Genomic DNA, 16,382 nt, shown 5'->3' with positions numbered 1-16,382 from the left:
TTCCTGAAAATAAGTTCAACTAAGAACGTTAGAATGAGCGTACATCAAGAACACGTGATTAGTGACACATAGTGAGCACCTTAGATGAATTTACGTTTAAAATAAATAAATTGTGGCTAACGATGGAATTCAAGACTAGCGTTTCGTCTTATTTGGGAATCAACAACTAGATGTACATACATTCCAGTGTTAATGTTCAAATTACAACCAAAATCCAGTACCTTTCACTTCAAATATCAACGAATTATCCACCGAGTTATTGAGTCCAGATGATAACTAACATTTTAAAACCATATACAATAATTATATCGTTATTAGTAAGGTTTTCAATTAGGCAGTTGTTAATATTCGGGATAGAATTTTAATCAATATTTTTTGTCATACGTTCATTCTGTTTGGATTGTCTCGAAATACTCACTATAATGTACATGTTGATGAAATACGATTACATTGATAGACATTTATGATAATTAACTATGCTGAAAGACTAGGCACGGTAGAGATTATTAACCGATAAGATAATTCAGCCTCATATATGTTCTGTATAATTTATTCAGAGGAGAACATGTACAGTTTTATTTTAAAGCAATTTTTGTTTAAGTAAATCAAATAATATATGTCAGTGTTTCTATTTTCATACTTAAGGTAAACCTAGAAATATTATATGGACACGATTAGCCGAAACAGCTGAACCTGGTACGAATAAACTAGTACTAGAACAACCAGTTGATTGGCAACCTGATGAACATATTATTATTACATCTACTGGAGGAAAATCATCACATAATGAATCTGAAGAACATATCATTCAAGGTAAATTCATGATTCCTACTTTTCAGAAAATTCAAGTTCCAATTATTCGGTAAAATACTTGTATTGAATTCTTCATGATTTGATTTGGTGAAGAATGTTTTTGAAATTATTATTCACAATCATCTCTCATAATTAACCCCCCAAAAAATTGTTATAAAATTTCTTTATTACTTAAATCTCATGTTTCAATCAGTAGTATAATTAACTCATAACTTAATAGTATTTCAGGTTTGTTTTTACATTAACCATCATCATAGCGTAACTTTAATATGGAATTTAGTGAATAGACGAGATTTGTAATTCTCTAAACTAGTGAATAAATTGTTGATTGTTAGATGGATGTAATGATATTTGCTCACTAGACCAGATTATTGATTAGAACCCAAGAGATACTTTGAAATTTCCCGCCTAGATGCTTCCCATACAAAGAAAATAAATTCAATATTGAAGTACTCTAGTTTTAAACAACTGTAATCATTGTATTTAATTTGAATACTTACTATTGTAAAAGAGTGATTAGGTTAAGAATCAAATATTGGAAATCAGTTGAATGCTGAACATCTACTTTGATTTGTGACGTTATATGATACAAGAGGCGATTATAAGTTGAAAAAACTTATTGAAATTTGAAAAGTTCCAAGCAGTTAATGTGCTATTGTCGGTTTTTCTTGATTTTCATCATGGAATCGTTGAAAGTCTGAGATTTAAGCAAATACTACATTCAGATATGAGCTATTTTGTTCCTATTTTATTGATTATCCTAAAAAAAAGTTTGGTGTAGTTAAGAAAAGCAGACGTTTATAACGTAATAGACAGGAGAAATAGTTCCAATCCCAAGATGTTAAAAAAGTCGACTGAGAAGCTTGTAAGTATAAAAATACACTAACAGCACCAAGTTATCGATTGATGTGACAATATTACCCACCAACACACTCACTCATTTCGTCCATTTATTATTATTCTGATGCTAAGCGCCTTGTCAAAACGACTTTAAAATATATGACTTACTAAATAATTGAAAGTATTTTATTTCATTAACTCTAATTAGATTTTATTCAGACTGACTGGTGTAGAATACAAAACAAACGACTATGTAGTTTATTCATTCAGTCACTTGTTATGCTTTGAATCATTTGAGTAAGATTATTAGAAAAATAACTAGATAGCTAAAATAAGGAATCAACAGTCATAGATGATATACTGTGGGGATCGTTCTGAAACGAATGTGATTTCGTATTCATTCTTATTTGTGAACACTTTGATCCAACAAATACTAACAGGTTATAACCTGATGAAACGAGCTTATTTTATTATCTTAGGCATATTAAACATTTCAAGTGTAATTTGTTAAATATTATGACTAACTGTGGTTTAACTATAAGAATGTAGTAACAGTATAATCACTATCATGATGTAAAGGGTTATTTGGCTAGGTATGATGAGATATTTGCATAATTAACTCTTAATGACATTTTTGTCGTATGCAGTAATAAAGATCATTCAAAGAAAATTTCGCATTGCTTAAATTCGGAATTCTATTCCTTATACCTTCTACTGTATGAAACAAGGTTAGCTGCCGGTAGGAAACATCCATTAATATTTATCTTATGTATATAAAACTACAATTTCCCTGTAAAATTATTGCGAATGTGAGGAATTCTATGCAGGCAAAATAATGAGATAGACCAACATTATCCCAAGATATCTGATGATTTTTACTTTTCACTGAAAGACAACTATAGACCACTGACCAGGCATCCATTGCTATGTATGTTTAACTTTAATCAATTTATGACATCTCATACTGGCTCCGTAGTTTAAACGTTAAGCGTTCAACTCAAAAGATATTCCTATTGTTTATAGGATAAGATGAGAAATGGGGAATATGAGACTTGAGTAGTTATTCTATGGTTACCCAGAGGTTGTTCTAAATGGAACTACATTTTTTATTTTATTTTATTTAAACACATAAATATTGGTACAAGGAAGCACCAGATAAATATGCGCCTCATAAATCTCATTCGATATATAGCCTCTGCCAGGGAAGTCTTACTCACTGCCTTCTCGTGGCATTACTGTTGTTTACGAAATTGAGAGGACGAAAAGCGAATGCCCGGTGCTTTAACCGGGTCGGTGAACACGGAAAGTTCACCTAGAGAAGTTGGAAAACCCTTATTCTAAACCAGTGGTGCACATGGACTCCAGTATTCTGAGTGAACAAATGGCGTATGAATCAATCATTGATCACCGGCTACCATGGGACTGCATCTCCTCACGGTGCTCCACTGCCTTGTGGACTAGACCTTTAGGTCAAAGGCTCGGGGTGTGGTCCCCTAAGAAAACCACGTGCTTCGGTTTGGGCACCTGGGCAGTATCACAGCCCTCATACAAATCGAATGGAACTACATAGTTTGATTTAGTTCACATATTTTGGTTGAGTATTTATTAAACATTTGTTTGATGATAACTTTGTTGACTGCCTGGTTCTTTGAATGTATTTTGAACGGAGGTTTTGTGGAAAGGGAATTCCTATAAGCTGACAATCGGGTGACAAACAGAACCAACGAATTTGCTGTTACTGATAATAAGTAAGAATATGTAGCAATTATATTTGTAAACTTAATCAAACTCCTATTATATACCTTGTTGTTTAGAAATTTCATCAGATAATCGTACAATTACGTTGGTTACACCATTAGCTTACAAAAAATTATCCGTAAAGAAAATTTATCCAAATGGTGTTATTGGAAATTTTGTTGCTGAAGTAGGTCTATTAAGTAGAAATATTTTGATACGTGGAACACAAGAACCAATTGTATCATCAAGTGTACCAAAATGTTCAAGTGCTTTTAGTACAGGTATGACCTTTTTTATTGAATTGATCTGTTCTTATAAAATGAGTATATAGTGTGGTTCTTTTTATTTTATAATGTTAAGTGTTTTGGTTTGTTGTATGATCGGTACAAGTTTACAAATTCTGAAATCCCCTTATAAGAGGTTAATTTCTATGGATTATTTCGAAATAATCACTTGATTTTGAATTTTCACATTATTGGTTCGAGTCCTGGATTGAACATTAACGTCCAGCTGACGAGTCCTAAGTAAGATAAAACACACGTCCTAGATTTCACTGTAAACCACAATCCATCAAGTCTATATCAACTCGTGTCATGATGTGTATATCGAGGGAATTCTAACGGGACGCACACATGACAACTAAGACTTATCAAATTTAGGTCAACAATATCAACAACAGGATAATTTAGACCATTTCAAATTGAATGGATTGATATTAAATAAACAACCAATAAAACTAGAAAGCTATTTCGTTTAAATGTGAATCAACTAATCAGTCCATAATATGAAACTTCAAATTTGATCATTTCTATAACACCTTACATTGACGATTGTTTAACTATCAAAGCTAAATAGAAGGATATTGAGTGACGTAAATCATATGGATTCGATATGAATGAATAAATTAAACTATCACTGAGTCAACACTGATTATATTGAATGGTGATAGACTATTCATCTTGTCATAGATGTTGCTATACACAAAATTTATCATGTGTATCCGTTTATTACGAGTAATTTATAAATTTCTAACTGCAACAAGTTGAGAATTTCAAGCAATATTAAGCAAACTTTAAGTACTCTTAGTTATTTATTTTGATTGAACTCCGTTCAATACATCAAGTCTAAGTGATGGAACAGATATTGAGTCATTCAACTTTTCTTATGTAACTACGCGATGAATTCTATTTTACAATGAGGGAATAGATGGTTAGTTAACCAAAATAAACTATCTGTTTCCGAACAAAGTTTTGTTTGTTAAGAGGATTTTTCATGTGCTCAGTGTCATTTATACTGTGATGTATACTACCTTTGCCGACAGATATAAGTAGTATGTAGCACCAATAGAGAGTGGGAAAACTGGCAGCAGAAGGCTTAAAAGAGAAGAGAATACAAGAGAAAATAGAAAGGAATTGTAAACTGAAAGAATCATACAGAATGTGAAGGACAAATGACGGAAATTCGCAAATGAATTATTTAGTTTATGGTTCTCATATTTTATCAAGATATTCATTCAAGACATTCATTCGTCTCTCCCCCTAACGCTCTCGTTCACTAGAACACTAGTGAAATTATTCTGTTGATAAATAGATTTCACGTAGAGAAATGATCAAATCAATTAATTATACGACATTTGTATCAAGATTCTGACTACGTCGGAAATGATGAGTGAAGCATGAGCGGCAGCAGTAATAAAAACCAAATTCAAATCAAGTCGGATGACTTTATTTCAGGCAAACATCCACTCGGATACAGTAAGATGAGAAGCGAATAAAGCAAACTCTCCAAGCCCATCTAATTAAAACATGATTCGCGAAAGTTAAGATTAATCGTGTAAGCGTGTTACCATACTAACGGATACAGATTCAAGTTACAACTATCCATAGTAGGGGTATTTATAAAGATGATCTTGAAAAAAATGATCAGTATATTAGTTGCGTGGATCAAACAAAACCTCTGTGAATTTCTTGTTTATCGTATCGCTAATACTGTTTTTCTTTATAATGATAAATCTGGTCAGTTAAAGGGAAATTTCCTTACTTACTACTTATATTTGATAGATTGACAATACAGTATACTCTTAAGTAGTAGTTCTTAACAACACAATAATAGTTTATACAAGATCATTTCAATAAATTTGTACAAAAGTCTGTTTTACGTCATTTAAGATTAACTACTAATGCTGGAAGGACTCTGTTTATTTTCATAAAATGATTTTGAACTACTGAATTTCGATTCAGTAATCTAAAAATTTCATGTTCACTATAAAATATTTCTTCTCTTATATATTTAGATCAATTTGCAACTCATACATGTATGATAGGTAGTCCAGATGAACAGTTGGGTGCAAATGAATATGGAGGACATGTGCATATTGGTGGTCCATTTGTAGATAGTGGCGCAGTTAAAGTTTATATATCACATACTGAGTTTTATTTCATGGGTCAAGCCTATCGACTTGGTCGATATCCTATACATTTTCATTTAAATGGCTTGATGAATGGGTAAATTCATTATCCCTTTTTGCTATTTATAAAAAAAATAGGTTAATTTGATTGGATAAAACATTACTACTTATAAAATTTAATGCTACTTACTCCATAGAATGGTACTTTCAAATTATGGTACTGTTAAATCTATTTGAGGATTCAGAGTAAACAATTGAGTTACACACAAAATTCTGAATTACAGCTACGGATTTGTCTTTAATATTTACTTTTAGTAAAAGTGTATAACAAAAGTAACACACGTTTAAGGAGAGTTGAATAATGACTAGAATTGGGATTCAGGATTTATGTTGCATCAGCTGGATATACCCGAATCCAATGTTGATTTTCACTTCGGGATTCGAACCCAGTACCTTTGGTCCTATATACTCAGTGAACGAACATGAGATAAAGTGGAATTATTAGGATTGTTAGGCGTAAGCCATAACAATTATTAGGTGATTGCATCTCTCAAATTCATGTGAATACTTAAAATTATCACACAAAATTGAAGGGACACTAAGAGGTATATTTGTCAAAATGATTGACAACGAAATATATTACTGAATATAAATAAGTAACATAGCTAATACACAAAGAAGACCAAATAAGCAACGAAGGTGAAGAGACCAAATATTATTAACAAGTTCCTTATACGCAGAGCTGAATGGTGAAATGAATATGAAAACAGGAATGCGGGTATATAAAAGCGATGAGCCCTAATTACAAAGAAATTCTGCACAAGATATGCATGTGCTAAAACAGACTGATCAACAGCACTTCTAAACATCAATGGAAATATTCAAACAATCAATATAAGGGAACTAGCAAATATCTTCCTATAGTTTTATCTATTTTTACTAGGGTGACTTCGTATATATTCATTGCATTGTAATTTAGTTCCAAATTTAATGTTCATCTGCTGTCGAACTAAAAATATTAATATTTTACAATACGAACGAAAGAATATCATTGAAATCATTACAGTGGGTAGAAGAGAATAACCCTTACTTCTTCACTGAACATTATTTGTTCTTTGTTTCATCATTAAACAAGTCAATATATATTGTAGTCATAATCATCTTGAGAGGACATTTTCTCCATAATTTACATTATCAGAAGGGCTTTTTGTGGAGATTTAGTATTTATATAGTTGAAAGCGTGAGTCAATTGAAGCTAGACCACCAGAGAAAACGGTTGCTCAACTTCGTGGATTGGTTGAAGTTAGACATAAACACCATCGAATGCCGGTTTAGTGGTCTATCGGTTAAGTTCTCTGGCGCGTAGCTCGTAGGTCCTGGGTTCGAATCTCGCGAGGCGGGATCGTGGATGCTCACTTCTGAGAAGTCCCACAATAGAACGAAACGTCCTTAAAGCAGTGCTTCCAGGTTTTCCCTGGTGGTATAGCTTCAATTGACTCACGCTTTCAACTATTAAAAGAAATTAGTTCTTTTTCTTCTGTTTAATATTAATTTAATGTGTACACTTTATTTCATACAAAGTATTTGTTTTATTTTCAGTTCTTATGTACGTGGTTGTTCTATACATAAGAGTTTTAATCGTGCTATTAATATACATAATACACATGAAGTATTAATAGAAAATAATGTAGTTTATGATATAATGGGTGGTGCATTATTCTTAGAAGATGGTATTGAACATGGAAATTTAATTCAATATAATCTATTTGTACATGTTAAACGTACTAGTAGTTTATTAAATGATGATGTTGTACCAGCGGCATTTTGGATTACACAACCAAATAATACAGTAAAACATAATGTTGCTGCAAGTGGAACACATTTTGGATTTTGGTAATTTTAATTGAACATTTTATCGATATATTATTTGTATAGATTATTAAATCTTATTGAAATCATGTATTGATCAAAACTGAAGAACCGTGAACTAGGACGAAACAACTATGAAGCGTTTTTAAGTTTTGAATGGTTGTTTAATGTAGATTGGTTGTTGATTCCAATGGACATTTTGTGTTAATTAAAATAATATTAGTAACTATTTAATGTTATCAGTATGAGGTTGTGGAGACTAGTATGTTTTTGATTGAGGTCATGAACCAATTATTGTTAGACCACCATTGAAAACCTGGAATCATTGGACGGCCGTTTCGTCCCATCGTAGGACTCCTCAGCAATACTTACTTATTATTTTTACTATTAAGTCTTATGTCTACATATCGAACACGTGGTGAACAATCCAGCTCGGGTAGGTTTTCGAACTTTGGAGGCGAACATCTGAGTGATGTAGTCAATAAAGCATGTGCTCTTCTTTCAGTTTACCTGCTTTCAGACTAAACATAAACTGATTATACATAACGAGCACTAGTCGATCCTTGTATTCTTAAGTGAATATTATATCACTTAGATCAGAGACAGACTCATTGGTAGACAAATGCGTTTCAATGCTATCCAATCAATACTCCATCTGAAAACAATCACTAGTGAACACCGGTCGATAAATAAATACTTCTCAGATGTATTACCTTTGAAACTTACAGAATACTCAACACAATATTCACAACCAGATATTGAAAAGCTGACGCTTCCATCTTAGTTTATTTTTGTTATATTTTTTCCGTAGTTAAGCAATTCTATGAAACCATATTTCCAACTTCAAATGTTCATGTATTGTCCTATTCAAGTAGGCTTCCAAAGATGTACTACTGGCACGTTACATCATTTCTTCTGAAGATATCTAATTTTGAGAAATGTAATATATGGTAACTTGTTTGTTTCATTATGCAAATGAAGGTCCCGTCAGTAAATGTAGTCACATTGATTAGACTGGAAGCAATAGGAGATACTTCTCAATGTCTTGGTATACTATAATTTAGCGAGTGATTGATTATCAGCAGTCAAATAAACAGTCAGATAATTCATTCCTAACTATTGGGTAATATTTTCTATCTTGAAACCAAATTAAGGAATCTCTCGACACATATTTTACTCTTATGAAAAAGAATAATGGCAACGAGGATACAAGACTAAAAATAATATATAGCTTCAATAGGTTAATCATACTGTCAAATACATAGTCAAAGAGAATTTAAACTTTTCAAAGTATTACTGAATCACTAAACCACTACATGTACTCTGAGTCAAGGAACAATACATAACTGTCATGTGAGAATATTGACAATTACTGAAAATAAATTAAGTACTATGTCAAAATTAGGCAAATCGTTCAAAATACAAGTAGCGAGACTATAATTTATGGACGAGCCAATCAGAAGCGTTTGAAGGATTTCAAAGTCACAGCGTCAATTTCAGTACCTGATGCTCATGTACAATCGGTTCAAAGAGGATTTTGGAGAAGACGTGACAATTAAGCGACTACAAAAAATGGGACTATTAAGAGGTTCCTTTATTTGTAATTGCGGTAAACGATTGACTTGACGACCGTGCTCAGACTACCCTAATGATGTTATCTTTCGATGTAATATATGTTAAAGGAAGAAGTCTGCTAGAAAAGGAACTTTTTTCTCTCGATCCAGATTGAGACTAAGGCAAATTATAATAATTTCTGTGAACTGTATAATAAAAGCACCAGTATTATTGGCTGAAATATTCGCAGATGTTGCTGAAGCTTAGGCTGTTCAGATGCATTAGTGTTGTAGTGATGTATGCGTAATAAAAATGACAAACTTACACAATCGGAGTACATACAAACAATATTGAAGCTATGTGGTTGAGGCTGAGAGAGTTTTGTGACCTTATCATGGCTCCAGAGACCGAGTATTGTGGAGCCATATGGATGAGTTCCTCTACCTTGTGCATTATGATTTTAGAACCTTTGAACCTTTTTTTAACCTTGACAAGTTTTTGGACAATGTAAAAGAAGTGTATCCACTATAATTCTTTGGTGCTGTATAATATATTTTTACTCTATACTAACTGTTACCTGATTGGCTAATATTTCTCAAGGTCACTCGAGATTTGTTCAAACGTCGTCCATAAATTATAATCTCGCCAGTAATTATCTTATCAAATCATAGTTATCAATGTGGTATATTCAATTATTTTGACTGAAACGTCTTTTTTTTTTCTGTTGTTGTTGCCATAAATCTATCAGGTATCGTATGTTAGAAAATCCAAGTGGACCATCAACTACCACAAGTGTTTGTCCACGTAAAATTCCTTTAGGAATATTTGAAAATAATACAGCTCATAGTAATGGTTGGTTTGCATTATGGATTCATGAAAGCTTTTTCCCAACAAAAACTGGAACGTAAGTCAAATGATAAATCGTGAAAATTCCTCGTAGTTTCATTTTGTAATCTAAAAATTTACTTTAAGATCAAAGGATGAATTATATTAAACTTTATGTTAAGTCATTTGAAATCTTGATACAAATGAATTAGGAGATCAGTCATATAGCTTTGGATTCCACCAGTTCAGAAATCCTTGTAATCATATAGTATTTCTAGCAAGGGTTTGAAATTTTCCGCTGTTAATATTTTAAGTTTACAACTGATCAGTCTCGGTTGCCGTATTTGAATCCTGAACAGATTGTCTAGTTATAAACCTTAGCCACTAAATTCAATATATATGCCATGTGGCTAGTAGCGTTGTTCGGAAAGTGCTTTTTGTCCTATTTGAGAATCGTCATTTGAATTTACCTGAATACTGGTGTTAAACGCTTCTATCCGTTCATGATGTGTATATAACATTAGTAAGTGACCAACTGTTGCCTTGAATGACAACAACCAGAAATCACGAACCATTGTTAGTGTCTTTGCACCCGTTGAACAAATTAATAGATACACTGACTCAGTAGTTTGGTAGTTAACATGTCGGTATTTGGGGCGAAAAGTAGTGATTTCGAGTCCCAATGTGAAAATCAACACTAATGTAGGTATATCTCGCTGACAAGTCAAGAATGGGATGAAACATACGTCCTGGTATTTGTTGCTAGCCACATACATATTACATATAAACAAAAATATGTAAGGATTTATTAAAGTAACTGATCACCTAAAAAATTTGATGACATAGTTTAGGATTTTATCATAAAATAATTTACAATGAGTTGACGCTCTAATTTCTAATCGTTTTGGTTATGAGGATTTCCAATTGTAACAAAAAACTAGAAAAATATTTCACCTACTTCCTTATCTGACATTGAATATGTGCGTTGTTGTTCTGTTCTATGTCTTTTGCTATATCATTATGAACCCCATTCTATCAGTGACGGCTAAATAAGACTGATACAACCACTGAACTTCAAAAACATAAAAATGCTACTGAAAGTCGAATAAATGAACCAGTACATGATTAAGTGAGTAACATTTCAATCTAAGTAGATGAAATTAGCCCTCTGTAGTTTTGTATTTTTAAATGAATAATCACAAGCTCATTGACACAGAAGTCTAGGGGTTCTAATAAAAATTAGTTTAGGCTTTTGTATTGGTTGTTTGAATCTTCACATTGATGTTTAGGACTGCAATTAGTACATGTGCATGCTGTGTGGATTGCCTAGATATTGCCTTAAGCCACAAGCTTTATAAGCAAAGATGGATAGTGGCTAGCAGTGGAATCCAGGATGCGTGTCTCGTCATATATTGGGATTCTTCAATGGAAAGATACAGACAACCAATTCAAAAATAAATTAAGCTTCAGCTTATTGAACAAACTGGTGGTCACCTAGACTCAGTAGCTAAGTGGATAACTTGATGGTGTTATAAGCGAGTAGTACTGGGCTCGAGTCCCACAGTGAACATCAACTAGGGTATGCAGGTACATCCAGCTGACGAGTCCCAAGTAGGATGAGACGCGCGTCCTCTATCCCACCGCTAACTACCATCCATCTTTGCTTATTGGTTTGGATTTTTTGTTAAAATATTCACTAATAAAGCAATGATATTTGTTAAATTTAGTTATTTATTATTTCAGTTGTGGAACAACGAAATGGGATAAGGCTGTATTTCGCAAACTTACTGCTTGGAATAATAATAAAGGACCGGAGTGTGTTAATTGTGGTGGTGTACAATTTGAAGATATGTTATTAGTGAATAATGACGAGGCAGCAATCGAAGGAAAACGTCTTATGAATGGAAATTTATATGATCCAACAACTGGTCCTTTGTATAGGGTAAGTATGGTAAATTAAGCAACTTGTTCCACGACTTATGCCTATTTATTCAATCAATTTTTTTGAAGTAAGAATGCTGAAATCATGTATTAGTTGTTTACTGTTTATGAAACTACTCTCCTATAGTGAAAAAACGCTGTATAATACAGATAGGTCTCTACTAGCTGAGAATTAGTTATGTTTTATAGATGTAAGTCTAATTAACTAAATATATGTGATAAAAATAACCTTCCAATAGCTTCTAAACTTTCATTTAACAGTGACGTTTTGACTAACTCTTACTCTATTTCAACTGTATATTTTGCAATATTCTATCTAACAGAACAGTACAATTGTTGCCTATGAACCTGATCTTACCAATGGAAATTCTGACTGTCATACAAGAGCAGTTATTTTGCCATGGGCACCTGGTTTAACTGTTGAAAATATGGTAATGAAAAATTTTAATAGTCAAAATTGCACAGCAATTCATGGTACTGTAATTACATGTCAATGTAGGAAACTTTGTGGTGGATATGAATATTTATTTAAGTGAGTTTTGGTGTCACTTAATTTTCTTTACTGAATTTTTATGCAAATATAATGAAAACTATTGTGACTTATTGAATTAAGGATGACTGAATTGAATACACCCATCATTGAACAGAGTAGTAGAGTTTTATTGAAACTATGAACTGGTTTCAGTTGGACAATCATCGGAAACCTGGAGCCGTTTCATCCTTGTATGGAAATACTAAGGAATGCGAACCCTCAATTCTACAATTATGAGTCGAAACTCGGAATTTCGGTCTCACGCGTGAACGCTTAGGCTCTAGATTACTAAGCTGGCATCTAATGGTGAATAAGTCTAACTCCAATCAATAAATGATTTTGCTCAACCATTTTCTGTTGTCTTCGGTTGGTAACTCTCTCATACTCAATACGATTGAAATAGACCAGTTATGACTTCTTACTAGAACTTCGGAAATTTTTTTCTCAGAACTAGGCACTAGTGAGCAGATGATAATTATCAATATAGCATTGTAGAGACTGTTTAGTTTTATTAAACAAGACAGTGGAACACTGCCGTACAGTGTTGTGGATTGGTTAACGTTGGAGTTCTACACTTTTGAATGCTGGCCCATCGATCTAGAGGTTAAGTGTTCACGCGTGGGACCAAAAAGCCTGGATTTGATTCCCTGAGTATTCTCATACTTGAACGAATTGGATCGGATTATGATCTCAATAAAACTCAACAAACAATAGACTTATCAATTTAAAATCTAAGATTGAAAAACTTTCTTATTTCAAGCTTCTACAGACAAGTCATGTGATATCCCCAAGTTTCATGATAAGTCAGATCTAAGTGAGGGATGGCTGTTATAAGTATGTAAAGTATTCACCTGAACAAGGTTATCTTCAGCACACAGACTGTAGTGTATACTTATTTAGCATTTGGGAAAACACCTTCCTATATCGTCATATTTTCCCCGGTCATCCAGTCTGGCTGATCACGAGCTTAGAATTATCAGGGTCATATAATCAACTAGTTACTAATACTTCGAGATTTATTTTCAATGATTGTAAATATACCTCATAAACTATTCAGTAGACAAGTAGAACCAATATGTGTAGGTATTCTTTTATCTATCCATTATATCATCAGATTACTTCGTCAATCATATTGTATTTTATATTTCTAGATGATGAAAATAAGCTCTTCTCCCTTGATTGCCAGTATTATGTTTTTATAGTTAAAATGAATTGATTGTAAATACAATCCAAAATATTTTCACTACGGGGTTGTGGAGATTATTTAGTTTTTCATTGAGATCATGAACCGATTCGTGTTAGACCACCATTGATAACCTGAGGGTATTGGACGGCCATTTCGTCCTAGTGTTGGACTCAGAGCTGCGCACCCACAATTCCGCACGCGGGGTTCGAACTCAGGGCCTCAGGTCTCGCGCTCGAACGCTTAACCTCTAGATCACTGAGCTGGCATTCAACGGTTTACTCACTAGTGACTAGCTTCGTGAAGAAATTCTCGGATTTCTAATGAGAAGCCATGAGCAGTGGAGCTAATCCATGTCAGGCAAAGACAGGTATCTACCTCAGTACAATGAAAAACGGTCGCACAATTTCGTTGACTGGTTGAGGTTAGACATTAACACCGTTGGATGCCGGGTCAGTGGTCTAGAGTTTAAGCGTTCGCGCGCGGGACCGAAGGTTCTGGGTTCTGAATTTGGCTGGCAGGATCGCCGATGCGAAGTGCTGAGTCCCACACTAAGACGATACGGCTGTAAAGTACCCTCAGGTTTTCAATGGTGGCCAGGTATCAATCGGTTCATGATCTCAATCAAACACCAAAAGATTTTATTGAGATCACTTATAACCGGCAAAACTATTTTGTAATACATAGAGATAGTGATAATCTTTGGTGATTTAATATCTACTGTTTTCTTAGTTATTTTCAGCCAAACCATTTACAACGTCAACTGGTGTTAACATCTCCAACACCCCAATTTTTATTTTAACATTCTTTATCAACACATAACATGCTCCAGCAAAAATACCATCTCAATATTCCTATTTTTAATCGAAACGTCGTCTCTCTGTTTGTAAATTTGAATGTATTCCAATTTTACAATAACGGTAAATGTAAATATGTCCCATAAGTCAATATTAAACTGATTATTAATATCTTTCTGATAATTTCATTCTTCTTACTGTAGAGATATAAAATGGGAGAATACTAATAATCGAGCTGAATTTCGATGGCATGGTGATTTCAGTCTTCGTGATGTAGATGGATCATTGACAGATGGTCTTCCAAATGTTCCAAAACTTCCTGGATCTTTAGTCGTAGGCAAAGCAAATCATTTACCTGCTGACAAATGTGGTCCAAGTGCTCCAGGAGCTGGTGATCTTGGGAGTGCTTTTGGTCAAGGTGCAGTTCCAGGTGTTCGTTGCCTTCCCGATGTTACAGCATTAAGATATTCTGTTGATCAAGCAAATCCATCAGTACTTATGGGCAGTAATATGACTGTTTCACTGTTTGACGGTGGGACAGAAGAAGTGCCCTTCAAATCCGAAGCTCTTACTGACAAACAAGGGTGGATGACTACGTTGGTAAATAACAGAACTTATATTGTCAATTGGGACGCGAGGTCATCATTTACCAACCTTAGTTATATTGGCTACCTGGAAAATTTCAGGGTAAATCATTTCGTAGATGAAGCTTTGATTTATTTGGTTTTTAGTAAGATATAAAAGTTCATAGTACAAAATACTTATTCCTTAAAAGAACCTTGATATTTCTATGGATCTGCAATTTTACTTTTGAAAATAAATGCTATTAAACGGAATGGATTTTGTATAGAGTAGTTTAATTTGTAGGTTGTATTTGTCACCGACTGATGTCAGTTGGGGCAACACTCAAATCTAGTGACCATGGGACAGTTACTTCATCCCAGTATGGTTCTCCCTGACTGTTCATACCGTCAGGTCTTGTGGCTAACATTCAACAAGTAAAACAGTTGCATTAGTACAATCTCAATTCCAATCAATTTGCGCTCTGGTATGGAGATCATTTAATGTTATGTCTTATGATTAATTTACTTTCTTATCTCCACATGTTGTTGTGCAGACGCTTCATTCAGGAAGATATTAGTGTAATTATTAAACTGTCGACCATTGACTCAATACACATGATAGTTATTAAATAAAATATCATCCTGCGAATGACGTAAAAACATGGACAGATGATTTTTAAATTACTTACAACCCACAAAACTATGGGGCAAATTAAATACTGTTAAATGCTGTTTTGACGTTTGATATTTAAAACCTATTGGCAGAATGTCCTAAAATTTGAGTTTGCCTACGTGAACACTATTATGATGCGAGGTGTCCAAGACTGATACTGATACACAAACTTCACACGTGCGAGCCCAAAAAAGCTACTGAATGAAGAGACCAAGGGTGAAGATAAACTTTTATTGGCATAAATCAAGTCAAATGCATAAATACTCATTTATATAAGTGTCTTCTCTTCAGAAAATGAAACCATTTCTTGACCATTAACATCTGGTTATTAAGGAAATTTTTGATTGAAACTATATAGCTATCTTATTTGATGACTTCTGTTTGGCCGATTGTATCAGGAGCTTATTATCATTAATACTTCTCTGATACATTAACCTGTCACCACTTATTCGAATACACAGAGGTGTTCAAATCGTCAGTTTTCATCTTAACCATCAAACGTAGTGTAAGATAATGATGTTGCATATAAAGTTCCATCTATAGAAGATAGGATCTACTTATATCTATTGACATCATTAACACACACCAAACAATCAGGAGAAAATGGAAGGAAAAATGTCGATTTATTTCGTGGTATTATCAGTCAAA

General features: G+C 33.5%; 1 protein-coding gene across 1 annotated transcript in view; it reads left to right on the top strand.

The window, feature by feature from the left end:
- The window catches only part of Smp_057790 (putative fibrocystin l), a gene marked incomplete at both ends in the record, with an annotated part of 60,418 nt that overhangs the window by 38,347 nt on the left and 5,689 nt on the right, over nucleotides 1-16,382 (top strand). Inside the window, 8 exons of the mRNA XM_018799937.1 lie at nucleotides 646-813; nucleotides 3,468-3,671; nucleotides 5,684-5,894; nucleotides 7,430-7,690; nucleotides 9,969-10,124; nucleotides 11,789-11,987; nucleotides 12,310-12,518; nucleotides 14,702-15,098. Coding sequence (XP_018653800.1) covers nucleotides 646-813; nucleotides 3,468-3,671; nucleotides 5,684-5,894; nucleotides 7,430-7,690; nucleotides 9,969-10,124; nucleotides 11,789-11,987; nucleotides 12,310-12,518; nucleotides 14,702-15,098 — 1,805 coding nt within the window. The remainder of the gene's footprint in view (nucleotides 1-645; nucleotides 814-3,467; nucleotides 3,672-5,683; nucleotides 5,895-7,429; nucleotides 7,691-9,968; nucleotides 10,125-11,788; nucleotides 11,988-12,309; nucleotides 12,519-14,701; nucleotides 15,099-16,382) is intronic.

Source organism: Schistosoma mansoni, chromosome W (genome assembly GCF_000237925.1).
Source record: "Schistosoma mansoni strain Puerto Rico chromosome W, complete genome".
NCBI lineage: Eukaryota > Metazoa > Platyhelminthes > Trematoda > Strigeidida > Schistosomatidae > Schistosoma > Schistosoma mansoni.
The sequence above is the reverse complement of the archived record's forward strand: the minus strand, read 5'-3'. Positions and strand labels throughout refer to the sequence as shown.